General features: G+C 37.3%; 1 protein-coding gene across 1 annotated transcript; it reads right to left on the reverse strand.

Annotated features, from left to right (window-relative positions):
• Positions 1 to 111: 111 nt before the first annotated feature.
• On the reverse strand, positions 112 to 11,134 carry LOC145640439 (trihelix transcription factor GT-4-like). Its single transcript, XM_081691722.1, has 5 exons — positions 10,324 to 11,134; positions 9,010 to 9,048; positions 3,631 to 3,762; positions 726 to 950; positions 112 to 567 (listed from the first exon to the last, which is right to left on the reverse strand). Exons 1-5 carry the CDS (start codon positions 10,928 to 10,930, stop codon positions 350 to 352), a joined length of 1,221 nt encoding a protein of 406 aa, XP_081547848.1. The 5' UTR covers positions 10,931 to 11,134; the 3' UTR covers positions 112 to 349.
• Positions 11,135 to 12,397: the final 1,263 nt, after the last annotated feature.

A 12,397-nucleotide genomic window follows, 5' to 3' on the forward strand; every position in this document is an offset into this window, starting at 1 on the left:
AAGAAACTAGTCTGTTGCTAACCTTGTGGTATTATATTGTTAAGCTAATAATACGAGATTCCACAGTCGAAATATAAGAAGTTGAGTATGTAAGGAGATTCCACAGCCATGTTTAAAGTAAAAGGCGCTGACTATAATAAGGCAACTATAGCATTACACAAGGCAACTATATACAATTAGAAGTTTTATAATAAGGCAATCTATCTGTAGTTCTGTACAAAAAGGTCAGAAAATGGATATTTTCTGTCCGCAAATCACTTAAGCTAAAATGTGCTCTATGAAGATATCTGGCGGCGAACAAAAAGTAAGGCACCACCCACCAAGCAAACCAACTGCCCTCAGCTTCTTCTCAAGTCACACCACGATACACTGCATCTGGGCGAAGATCATCCAAATTATCGATATTTCTGTAGCCATTCAACTCCCTAAGACATGACCATCCCCGGCGATGCATTAACTCACGGAAATCATCCTCGGTATAAAAAGTTTTTTCTACAGTGTGGGATATCGTCTGACCGGGATATGAAATGTGGTCTGACTCCTCATAGCACAGCTTAATCGTCATACCTGAAACAAAGAAATTGTTGCAACTTCAACAGGTCAATTGCAGGGGAAGAATAAGGGACAAGGAAGGATGTCACATGCTTCAACACCATTCACATGGTAATTAAATGTACAATGGAATTCATGAGGGGAGGGGCGCAACAAGCTAATTCAACATATACCTTCATCAAGGTGAAGAGTGTAGGTTCCCAGAGGCATGTCCCGGTCAAGGGATCGAGCAACCTGTTCCTCATCCTCCAACCAAAATGCACGCTTTGTCCTTAAACCAAATGCAGATCGGATCACATCTTTGATGGCCTCAGCAGTTCCCTCTACACCAATCCTCTTAGTGTAATCACCCCATTTGACAATTATCACCCTCCCACCAAAAGGATGAGTATCATCACCTGCAAAAGCAAGGTAAAAATTAGTATCAAAACTCAAGAAATAAAACAAAACATGCCTGCTGAAGAGAGAGAGAGAGAGAGAGAGAGAGAGAGAGAGAGTAGGGCCTCTCCTCCCAAGACGGAAAATTAAAAGAAAAGAAACTAAAAGAAGAAATCAAAGGAAAATCAGAGGGAGGAAAAGAAAAAAATACTGGTAAAACCAGCACCAAGAAGGCAAGAAGAAATAACGATTATAAAAAATAAATAATAAAATGGGAAAAAAAAATGATGATGAAAATGTTGAGCTTTATGGAAAAGCTTCCAGATATTAGGATTTTGGAATATACAGAGACCAGGTTCAGGTGAGTTGTCTGCCAGGCTAAAGTCCACAGTCAGCAGTTCACAGTTCACGCGCATTACAGACAAGTTAAGGGAACTATATTCAGACTTTCTGTTAAACTGCCTCTAAGCAGAATCAGTAAGACGCTCACACCAAGCCTTGGCAAAGGCCATTCGAGGCATGCACCAGCTTATGTAGTTACATATAGTGAACCTTGTGGCACCCAGGCATCTCAGCCTCTCCAATCCAGTGAAGTGCATGACATGTGCCTAGTTGCGCACATGTACATTTGAGGCCTGAGTTTTTAAAACTAAGTCTATAACTAACACATGATTCAACCATGATTTTAGATCACAAACCTAGACATCATTTGTCACATCACATAAAAACAGCAAACTATCCATATAACCATCTACAGCCCCATCCCACTCTTCAGACACAAACAAAAAGGAAAGAATAAGAAGAGAAACAGCCGGGTTACTCATTAGTCACTCAACTCTTTATCCCCACCTTCTAAGTCAAGATTTGGATTTCCCTTCAGGCAGTAGTAATTCTGTTCTAAAGTTTTCTCATGTATTGTTCTCAGTTCTCACATCATAAATCATAGGAATATAAGACAGAAGAAACTGGAGACAATATTCAGAAATAAGAATGAATGGTACAACATTGCACTTACAAAAACGCCCCATCTAAATTTATTACTTAGAAGTCACAAATTCCTGAAGGAACAAAATAGAAGTCACGAAGTAAGAAATTGACCTTCCTACATACTCTGGGCCACTAGAAGCCACTCAAATCAAAGTATTATGAACCTTTTCAAACTCAAAAAAAAGCTCTGAGTGAGACCGAGAGAACTATACAAACCCTCTCTTTTTTATCTTCAAGTCCGAAGATAATTTCATAATAGCTTGAGAAGCACAAATCCAGTCATTAAATCCTCCTGAATCTATATTACCTATTTCAGTTTACTTTACAAGAATCCTGATCAGCTATAAGAGAACCGTCAATTAATTCTCAAAAAATCAAACACGAAACCACTCCAAATGACCCTGTTTGGCTGTTTCTTTTTTAATAAAGCTTTAAATCCCTCCTACCTCTAAATAAAGTTGTAGCCATAAAATGCCCTGAATTTTCATACGGGAATGTGATAGAGCTAGTTTGAGGTTTTTATTAAGTAACAAATTCAAAGATATTTAGTTGAAATTATGGAAGTAATATGTCACAAGACTTAAAACTTACAAGGCATGTTCGAGCACCCACATCCAAACTTTTAGATTGCATAAACTAATGGAAGCCTAATAAGATATAAGGCACCGAAACACATCCACATAATTCCCCCTGAAGTATTAATACTCAATAGTCAAACCCTTGACTGTGTTCATATTCAATTGTACCAATCACTTCACTTGAGTCTGAGGCGCTTAGAGCAACTCCAATGGTAAGCTAATTGTGAAATTAGCTTGCCATGCCACCTAGGATTGCAAAGCTAATCTACCTTGTAGCTAATTAATCCCACAATGGTTAAGCTAATTTTCAATAAATTTTTTTTTTTATTTAATTTTTTTTAATTCCCACAATTTGCTAAGAAGCTAATTAGCTTAGCTAAGCGAATAGCTTTGCCCAGCTAATTTGGTAATGCAATTCCAATGGTTAAGCTAATTATTTATTAGTTTCATAAATTGCAAGCTAGTCCTAATTTTCCACTGTTGGAGTTGCTCTTAGCTTTAGATACTTTTTCAAACAGGCAGTCATGTACAATCAATATTTTCCATCCTCGTTGTATTAAAGTGATCTTATGTAATAAAAAAAATAAAAAATAAAAAAAATAAAATAAAATAAAAATAGAACAAGACCTACATTGTAGCTAATCAACCCATTGAATCTCCTAACCTCAAACATGCAACTTATATTTGTTACAGCAATTTTTCAACAGAAAAGATGAAGTTTACAGTAAATAGAGACAGATAAATGATAATGTGAAGTGTGAAGTGTGAACCTCACGATCATTATAACTTTTGATGTTCCTTTGAGACAAGTTCTTTTTCTTAAATTACACAAATTGTGAATTTATTTTGAAGCTCATATGATTCAAGCCTTTTCTCTTTACCTTATTCTTACAGCTGATTTATGTTAAAATCAGACCAAAGTGGACCATAAAAAACTCAAAACAATACCAAACATAGTTATAACGATAAGTCGATAACAATTCACACCAAACAATACATTCAAACCAGACTGCACCAGAAGATACCAGACTAGTCCACATCAAACAGTCAGACAAGAACTTTAAAAAATAAGAATTAAGACCAACACGCCAAATATAAAGTGAAGAAAACATAGCCTCCATGTAAACAAGATTACCATTTCCAGGAGTCTCACGCCAAAATGATGGGGGACAACCCCCGTCTGTTACGGCATCAGCTGCAGTAATGGCAAGAGGATGTCCCTCGTGATCCAAACGCCTCTCCAAGTTCAGAGTTGGCCTCCCGTTAGCTGTACCAAAAAGAAATAATATCATAGTTAGTACATAAATCCAATGAGTACAAACTTTGAAGTTTGAACAGACAAAATGTCAATTCAAAAAAAAAAATCAATTGTAAATACAATAAGCCATTCACAAGAAAAGCAGGAGCAAAAGACGACTGGGAAAGGAAAAAGGAGAAGGACAAAAGAATAATGTCAGTATGCTTCACAACTAATAGATTTTAGCATTTGAACGTGGATGCATGTGAAGGCATTACAATTTTCCCATCAAATAGGACAAGGGCGGGTGCCAACTAACCAATTTCTTCTTCCTCAATCTTAATCTTCATTGGTTACTCAATCTTAATCTCCAATGGTTCCTCAATCATCGGTTCCACAATCATTTGTTCCTCAATCATCGGTTCCACAATCATTTGTTCCTCAATCTTAATCCCCATTGGTCCCTCAATCTTAATTTTCTTTGGTTTGTGCATTTCTAAGATAGAGCAGAAGATATAGAAGGCCAAAACTCAAAGACCAGAGAGATGCAATGTCACAAACGCTGACAAGAATATAGCAGGAATTATAATACTCCGGAGAATCAGATCCAAGATCCCTACACATCAAGTGTACCGAGCTTCATCATTAAAATTTCAAAACAATCTTCGCTCAATTTTCAGAATTTATGGGTTCAAAATCATTAATTGAGGCTTTACTACTATGAGGGTTTTGAAATCTCTTGAGTAGGCTTTTCTCAATAGAACAATTAAACCAAGTATAAGTCAGGTGACACTCGCCTAATCTAAAGGTTTTTTTATTTGATTTCACTCATCACATTAAAATTTCTCTCAGCTTAGAGTCACACTCCAAGACAAGCACACAAGTTTCTGGACACTCCAATTTTATCAATCAAACAATTTCATGTATAACAAACAAAAATAAAGCAACATATAGCCTCATGATATTGTCTCCTAATATGACTGGAAAACACAAGAAAAGTTTTAGGAAACAAATCAATCTTAACAAATCTCATGAATTATTAGCAACAATAAAGCTATAAATAGCCTCACAAAATTGTCCATCTGTCCTATTAACTAAAGGAAACAAAATAAAGCCTCTCATATGACTAGAAAACACGTGGATAGTTTTTAGGAAACAAATTAACCTTACAGCTTTCCTTAACTCTCCTACTGTGTATAAAAAGGTGGATCTACACGTGAGTCTTGAGATGAAAGGGGTGAAGCACTCTTTCTGATCCAATCAAGGCAATTTCAAAGAGGAGTAGCGAGGCACAAAAGGTCCACATAAGCACAGTGAGGTAGACAACATCTTATACACGAAAACAATTTTATATCATTACATGAGCCATGCATTAGCTTTGCACATAGACTCTAGGATCCTTATTGACTTGGTGCTCTGTAGAGATTTTTATTTTTTTTTTAAACATTTCTCATCAAGTGAGATTATGAAACAAAACCAAGCAAGAAACAAGTGAGTGAGAAAATTCTTACTAAGTCTAAGTGTTGCAGAATTCACACAAAAGCAGTCATACTTACAAAAATTATTTTCAAGTGTATAAGGAAACAAAAAGAAAGTAGAAAAATTCAATGCCAAAGGCCCCTAAGCCTTAAAATAGTTATATGCCTATAAGAAATCTATCCTAGTGTAGGAAACCAACTAGCTCTGGAATCTAGTCAGCTGCATGAGAAGCTTGCTTGATAACCACCTCAATTATTTCTCTGTCTACCTTGCAAGATAGGTTTCAGCCCTAACTCAACATTGCAGCCCAAATGGCCCCTAAATAAATAGCTTAAACAACTCCAATAACTAAAATCATCACTTTAGCTGTACAGAAAACCATATTTATCTCTATAAAACTATCAAAGAAAAGTAAGGCCAAACAGTGGACACTGCATCACATCATGGCAGCTCAGATACACTGGTATGGTATTCCACACGCAATCTGAAGCCGCTACATACTATGAAGGTATGTGAAAAAGGAAGAATGTCAATACGACAACCATTGAGGGGCACAACAACAAAGGGGTTTTTATATGAGAAGTAACATTTGATGGAATACAAAGGATAAATAGTTTTTGACATGTCTTAACCTTAAAGTCAGATTGAAAAGGCATTTCAAAATCCCATTGTTCAATGCAGAGATGCAACTACAAAAGTCACTTTCAGAATATTGACAGACCATGCTTTTGTATGTGCACATCCAATGAAGACTTGTCATAAAAGACAGGAAGATTGATAAAGGCAGGCTAACGACAATTAAAAGGAAATGGTCACCGGCATTAGCTACAACAGGCTAGTCAAATAGTTTGGATAAAATCTATCTACCATTCAAATGACCTTGATGTAGTAACATCTCTGAATTTAGATTACTAATCCCTCCATCCCTTAATACAAAGCCTCTTTCTAGCATTTATTACTCACATAATAAAGAGAAAGAGGCTTTTAATTTAGAACGGAGGGAGTACTATGTTAATAACCATAAATTGAAAATGGTATGCAAGACATTAAAGAACAAAGCCAATCAACAGGATACTGTATAGGAACAAGGAAGCTGAACAAAGTAGTTGACGCTCTAGCCAATGAAGCTATAAACAAAGACTAATGAATCATTCTAATACATCCTACATTCCTGTATGAAGGATTAAATGCTATAACCAGTGCTACTTAATTCATAAACCCCCTTGTGTAACTGGAAAAGGTGAATTAATAAATGAAAGTAGTACAATTTGGTCAAATTTACGAAACTAACTAGCGAATTGAACAACACTCTGTTTGCATTATTGCCTACAAACACTATGACATAGTGTTTATGCCATATTATCATATTGAATTTTGAAATATTATTTTATGGTTCTTTTCTTTCAGCAATAGCGGACCTAGAAATTTGACAATGGGGGGACAATTTCGATAATTCAACTAACATCAACCTATTTAAAAAAATTAAAACAGGTACACAATACAAGTAATTTGGGTTTGGTTGGGAAATAGAAATAAGGGAGTAGTCGAGTGGTATGGTTGAAATAAAACACCCCCCAAAAAAAAGGAGTGATGTTACAAGGGGGATTCGAATGCCATATTATCTTGTGATGTTAATTTCTTAACAAACATTTGCCGAAGATGTTCGCTGTAGTCCATGACTCGTGGTTGCGTGGGTGGTGGTTCGTGCCTCGTGGTTGGGAAATAGGAATAATGGAGTAGTCGAGTGGTTTGGTTAAAATAAAGGAATTATATTTTTACCACCTCTAAAAAACAACTTAATTGTTTTTACCACCTCCATAAAAAAAAAAAGTTTTATTTCATCACCACATAAAAAAAATGAAAATTGAGTTTTACCACCAATCACCGCCAACTAGACCTGGCAAACAGGTCATTCAGGTCGGGTTCGAGTCGGGTCAATTCAGGTCGGGTCTAGTTCGGGTCAGCAAATGTTCGGGTCGGGTTCGAGTCGAGTCGGGTCGATTCGGGTTTTGGGTCAAATCGGGTCAACACTTCGGGTCAAGTTCAGGTCGGGTCAAGTTCGGGCCGTGTCAATTCGGGTCAGGTCTGTTCGGATCGGGTCAATTTTTAAAATCAATTTTTGGGTCAATTTTGGGTCGAGTCAAATTCGGATAGAGTCAATTCGGGTCGGGTCTATTCAGGTCAAGTTTGTGCCGGGTCACCAAAATAAATTCATTTTTAAAAAATAGTTTGAAAAATTAAGTAAAATCGTTAAAAAAAAAAAAAAACATGAGTGCCTATAAAGTAGGAAATAAAGAGGCCCTAAACTAGGTAATTCACTATTTCACCCTATTCACTTAGGATTCGGGTCGGGTCACTACGGGTCAATCAATTTGGGTTAAAATTGGGTCAGGTCACTTCGGGTTTCGGGTCATTTCGGGTCAGGTCAAGTTCGGGTTTCGGGTCGATTTCGGGTCAGGTCATTCGGGTCGGGTCACTTCAGGTCATCGGGTCATGTTCGGGTCAACTCTATTTCGGGTCGGGTTCGGGTCGAGTCGAGTTAGTTCAGGTTCGGGTCATTTTCGGGTCAATGATTTCGGGTCAACTTTCGGGTTACGGGTCGGGTCATTCGGGTCGGGTCAATCAGGTCAGGTCAAGATTGCCAGGTCTACCGCCAACTAACGGATTCTGTCCATAAATTCGTTAGTGGGGCCTATCATGTCCACGTGTCACCATATTATTGGGTAATAAAATATATAAATTAATAAATAAAAAAAACAAAACCCAATAATATGGTGACACGTAGACATGGTACGCCCCTATCGGATTTATGGACGAAATTCGTTAGTTAGAGGTGATTGGTGGTAAAAGCCAAATTTTATTTTATGTGGTCGTAAAATAAAACTTTTTTTTATGGAGGTGGTAATACCAAATTTTTCGTTTTTGCGGGTGGTAAAAGTCAAAATAACTTAAAATAAAACACTAAAAAAAAAAAATGAATGATGTTACAAGGGGGATTCGAACCCTGATCTAGGTAAACCTGAAATTGGGCCCCTTGACTATTTTTAGCCCACTACCAACTTAGCTAAGGCAAACAACTTGTTTATTCTTACACTCAATTTTATATAACTATTTTTCCAATTTTATTTTTTTTCCTAAATTTTTTTGTCCTCTGTTTTTTTTTCCCGAAAGTGGGGGGACAATGGTCCCCCCTTGTTCCTTCATGGGTCCGCCCCTGTTAGTGATGATGCTTCTCACAGTTAGAACTTAGAAGAGACCAGAGAGCACAATTAACCCTCTAGGAGGAGTAGCAAGTTGCTTGTGCCATAGTCCCCTTTCCTCTAAAAATGAGCTCGATATTATCACAAATTAATTGCATATACATCAGATAGCAAGCTAATAAAAAATAGACGGCGTGCTTGATCTAGACAAGCTACCAAATGATAGAGATGAAAGAAACTAAAAAAATGTGCTTAAATGCCATAGATGATTGCATCAGAAGATCAAGTAATAGAAATATGAAGGTGAGACAAGCAAAAAGTATTAGCCATGGCAATCTTGCTTCATGGATCAACATCTTGCAGTTTCACTTCTATTCCCTTAACCTTGACATTATAATCAACTATCTCTCTTTCACCTCACTTTAGTAGAACCCTAGCAGGGGATTTTAATCAACTACAACATCTACACTGCACTTTTTGAGTAGTGCTACTCACCAACCATAATTATCATACTTTATTGGTTTTCAGCTCTTACAATGTTCCAAAAACAATTCAAGATACCGATCTTATTTCCATAAATGGGTTTGACGTGTTATACCTTCAATGGGTCCAAAAGGAATAGAAGCATCATCAATACCTGAACAAAGACAATAAATAAAAAGCATCATTAGGAAATACACTATTTCATAATCTTTGCTTTTCAGAACCATCATCACTGACTTCTGAGAAGCGCAAGGAGCCAAGGAATAGCAAAGCAACAGTAGAAACAACAGGAAAACTTCGAACAAGGTCATACTACAGAGGTCTTTATACACATTTTTAGGGAGTTACTAGCAAAAGCATACAAACACTGATTTCAAAATATGACACTGATATCAAAATATGCATCCCAGATCCCACCACACACAAGCGCGCTAAAATAGCTCCCCGGCAAATTCATAAAAGACCCAGATAGCATATGTTTCAGTTCATTAATCTTTATACTCCAAGAAGAGGGATAAATGGCAGAGTACTCAGCATAATAGCTATCAACCTCCATCAGCCAAACTAAGTACTTGGTTCTAAAAAACATGTATGATCAAAGATAAACATGTGAATGATGTGATAATCATTTGAACAAATAGTTGTTAAAGGATCTTGATTCTATAGACAAATAATAATACTGAATTATAAGTGTTGACTGTTGATGTCTTCTTGGTCACAGGCCCTCTCCACATAATAATCACATTTAATCCAATCAATTCAGTAGTCACAAAAAACTTCTAGTTCAAGTGAAGGCTCAGAGCTATAACTCTTATCAGTTTACATGTCCCATTTAGACTTTCTCCACACAAAATTTCAAGATAGAAGAACTCTGCAAAATAAAAGCAGCATTTTTCATACTCATTTTATTGGAACAATCTAAGAATGTAATTCCCTATCCAGATTGAAGCCGCCTCACCAAACAACACCCTGATAAATGCAAAAATCATTTTCTTTACAATCTACCGTCTCTAATCCTTTGAATGAGAAGGTCAAAGAAATTATGATAGCACTATGGACTTATATCAGCTTTCAACAGCTCCTCGAGCCACCCATACCCAAGAAGCCAAGATCGGCAAATATCACCATGAAGAGTCAAGCAACAATTTGGTGAAATTACCAATAAAACATGGATACACATATACTGTTTCAAGATTTCCAAACACCCAATGCCACAAACAACCCCAAAATTCAAATACTCCCCAAATGGAACAAAACCATTCAAGACCCAACAAAATAGCAAAATTCTCACCAGGAACTAAACAATATACTAAATTTAACAATTATCAAAGCTAAAAATAGTGCAATACCCACATATACTAAACAACTAACACCTCAACAAACCCAACTAATAATGACAGAAAATTCCACAAAAATAAAAAGCACAAACCTTTATCAGAGAATTGCAAGAAAGAATCAACCTTAGAAGAATGATTATTAACCCCATCATTACTATTATGATTAGGGCTTTTATACCCAGCAGAATTGGAACCGCAACGATTTCTATCCCTCAAAATCTCTTCAATTTCCTTATAACACAACATCTTAGCATTCCCATTTGCAGCATTACCCATTTGCTGCTTGGCTTTCTTAAATTCTTTAAGCAAATTCCTCCACTTATCAGTACACATAGTAGGACTCCTATCAAACCCTCTATCCCTCATTTTGGCCGAAATCTGCTCCCACAAATGCTTATTTGATTTAGAAGTGTTGAACAGAGAATCCATCTCTCTCCTCAAGCTAATTAGATTCCGGGTTTCGTCTTGAACCCAAGTTTCGGCCCGCTTCTTCGGGCCCGAAGATGACGGTGTTGTCGCCGAAGCGGGTAAACGGTGGGGTTCATGGATTTGGGGGTGGTGGGGGTGGTGGTGGTGGGTGGGACCCACTTCGATGAGCATGTCGTTGTGGTGGTCGTCGTCGGAGAAGTCGAGAGATGAAGGGGGTTTGGAGGTTGTGTTAATTGGGGTGGGGTTGTGATTGGAATCGGAAATGTACATGATTTTTAATGGGGTTTTTTGGGGAAGAGAGAAATTGAGGAATTTTAGGGGAGAATTTGGGAATTAGGGTTTAAATGGATTTGGAAATTTGGGTTGAAATTGAGGAAAGATTGAGAATCTTGAAGAATTTGGCATTGGAGGGAGGTGGGATTCCGGGGAGGTGAGTGAGACACTGGAGTCGGAGACTCGGAGTTAAAGGCTGTGTTGTCTTCGGCTTAATTTTTTACTACTCCGTACTTAAGAGTACCATTTTGTAAACAAATTGAATTACAGAATACTTTTAGGAAATTTAACACCTTTAAGAGTAATTTGTTGTGAAAAAATAGCTTATAAATTTTTTTTTATGAAAATACACCTATTCCTAGAAATTATTTGTCAAATAACACTTTAAGGCGGTTTCCAACCTGTTGACTTGGTTTAACGGCATTGACTACCACGTGGGAGTCACGTGCGTCGATTTACCCCTCCCTTCTAACTCTTTACCCTTTCTCTCCTTCCAACTCTTTACCCTTTCTCTCCTTCCAACTTTATTTTCTCTCTCCTCTCAATTTCTTCCCCAATTAAACCCTTTTATTTCCCCTGTTCCTCCACCCAAACTCCATTGCTTCCCTTTAAAGAAGGTGAACTCCAATTTTGAGCTCCAATTTCTGCAAATTTACTCAATTGGCATAATTATGAAGCATTTAAGTAGATTTAATTAAAGACTTATTTCATTAATTTTGTTGATTTTGCGAATTATAGTTAATTAGGGTTTTTTTAATTCGAATTAGGGTTTTTGATTTGGGGGTTAATATAGAATGAAGCTAGCAGTAATGTCGATATGGTTGCGGCAGTTAGCTACAATTTTGCTGCTGACCGTGGTAGGAGCATTGCAGGTGGGGCAACTGATTACGATTGCTGCCGATGGTACGTTGGCTGCGATGGTCCGACGGTAGTGACGGGTTGCGAGTTGGTGAGTTGCTGCTGTGAATGGGTGGAGAAATGGAAGGTGATGAGGATGTGATTGGTGGTTGATGGCTATGTGTTCATTTGGTGATGGATAGAGTTGGTGGCTGGTTTGAACAGCAGCTAGGGGGAGCAGAGGATGGTGTGTGTAAGTGGTGCAAATGGTGGGGTATATGATGAGAAGCATCAGGGGGACTAGGGGAGGGAGTAATTGAGAGTATAGAGAAAATTGAGAGGAGAGAGAAAATAGAATTTGAGAGAAAGAAAAGGTAAAAAAAATTAGAAGGGAGGGGGTAAATCGGCGCATGTGACTCACATGTGGTGGTCGACGTCGTTAAACCAAGTCAACACGCCTAAAACCAACCTTAGGTGTTATCATACAAAAAATAAGTAGTATTAGGTGTGTTTTCACAAAAAAAACAAAAATTTATAAGGTGTTTTATCACAACAAATCACTCTTAAAAGGTGTTATCTGACAAAATTTCCTTACTTTTATTTATGAAGTATCTCACCGTATGATAA

Source organism: Chenopodium album, chromosome 1, assembly GCF_948465745.1.
Source record: "Chenopodium album chromosome 1, dcCheAlbu1.1, whole genome shotgun sequence".
Lineage (NCBI taxonomy): Eukaryota > Viridiplantae > Streptophyta > Magnoliopsida > Caryophyllales > Amaranthaceae > Chenopodium > Chenopodium album.

What these genes read in the sequence shown, in the direction of transcription:
- LOC145640439 (XM_081691722.1), bottom strand. Translation starts at nt 10,930, where the DNA reads ATGTACATTTCCGATTCCAATCACAACCCCACCCCAATTAACACAACC. An exon ending in TCCTTTTGGACCCATTGAAG is followed by an intron (nt 3,763 to 9,009) that starts GTATAACACGTC and finishes TTTTTGGTACAG; the next exon opens with CTAACGGGAGGCCAACTCTG. An exon ending in GCGTGAGACTCCTGGAAATG is followed by an intron (nt 951 to 3,630) that starts GTAATCTTGTTT and finishes TTGCTTTTGCAG; the next exon opens with GTGATGATACTCATCCTTTT.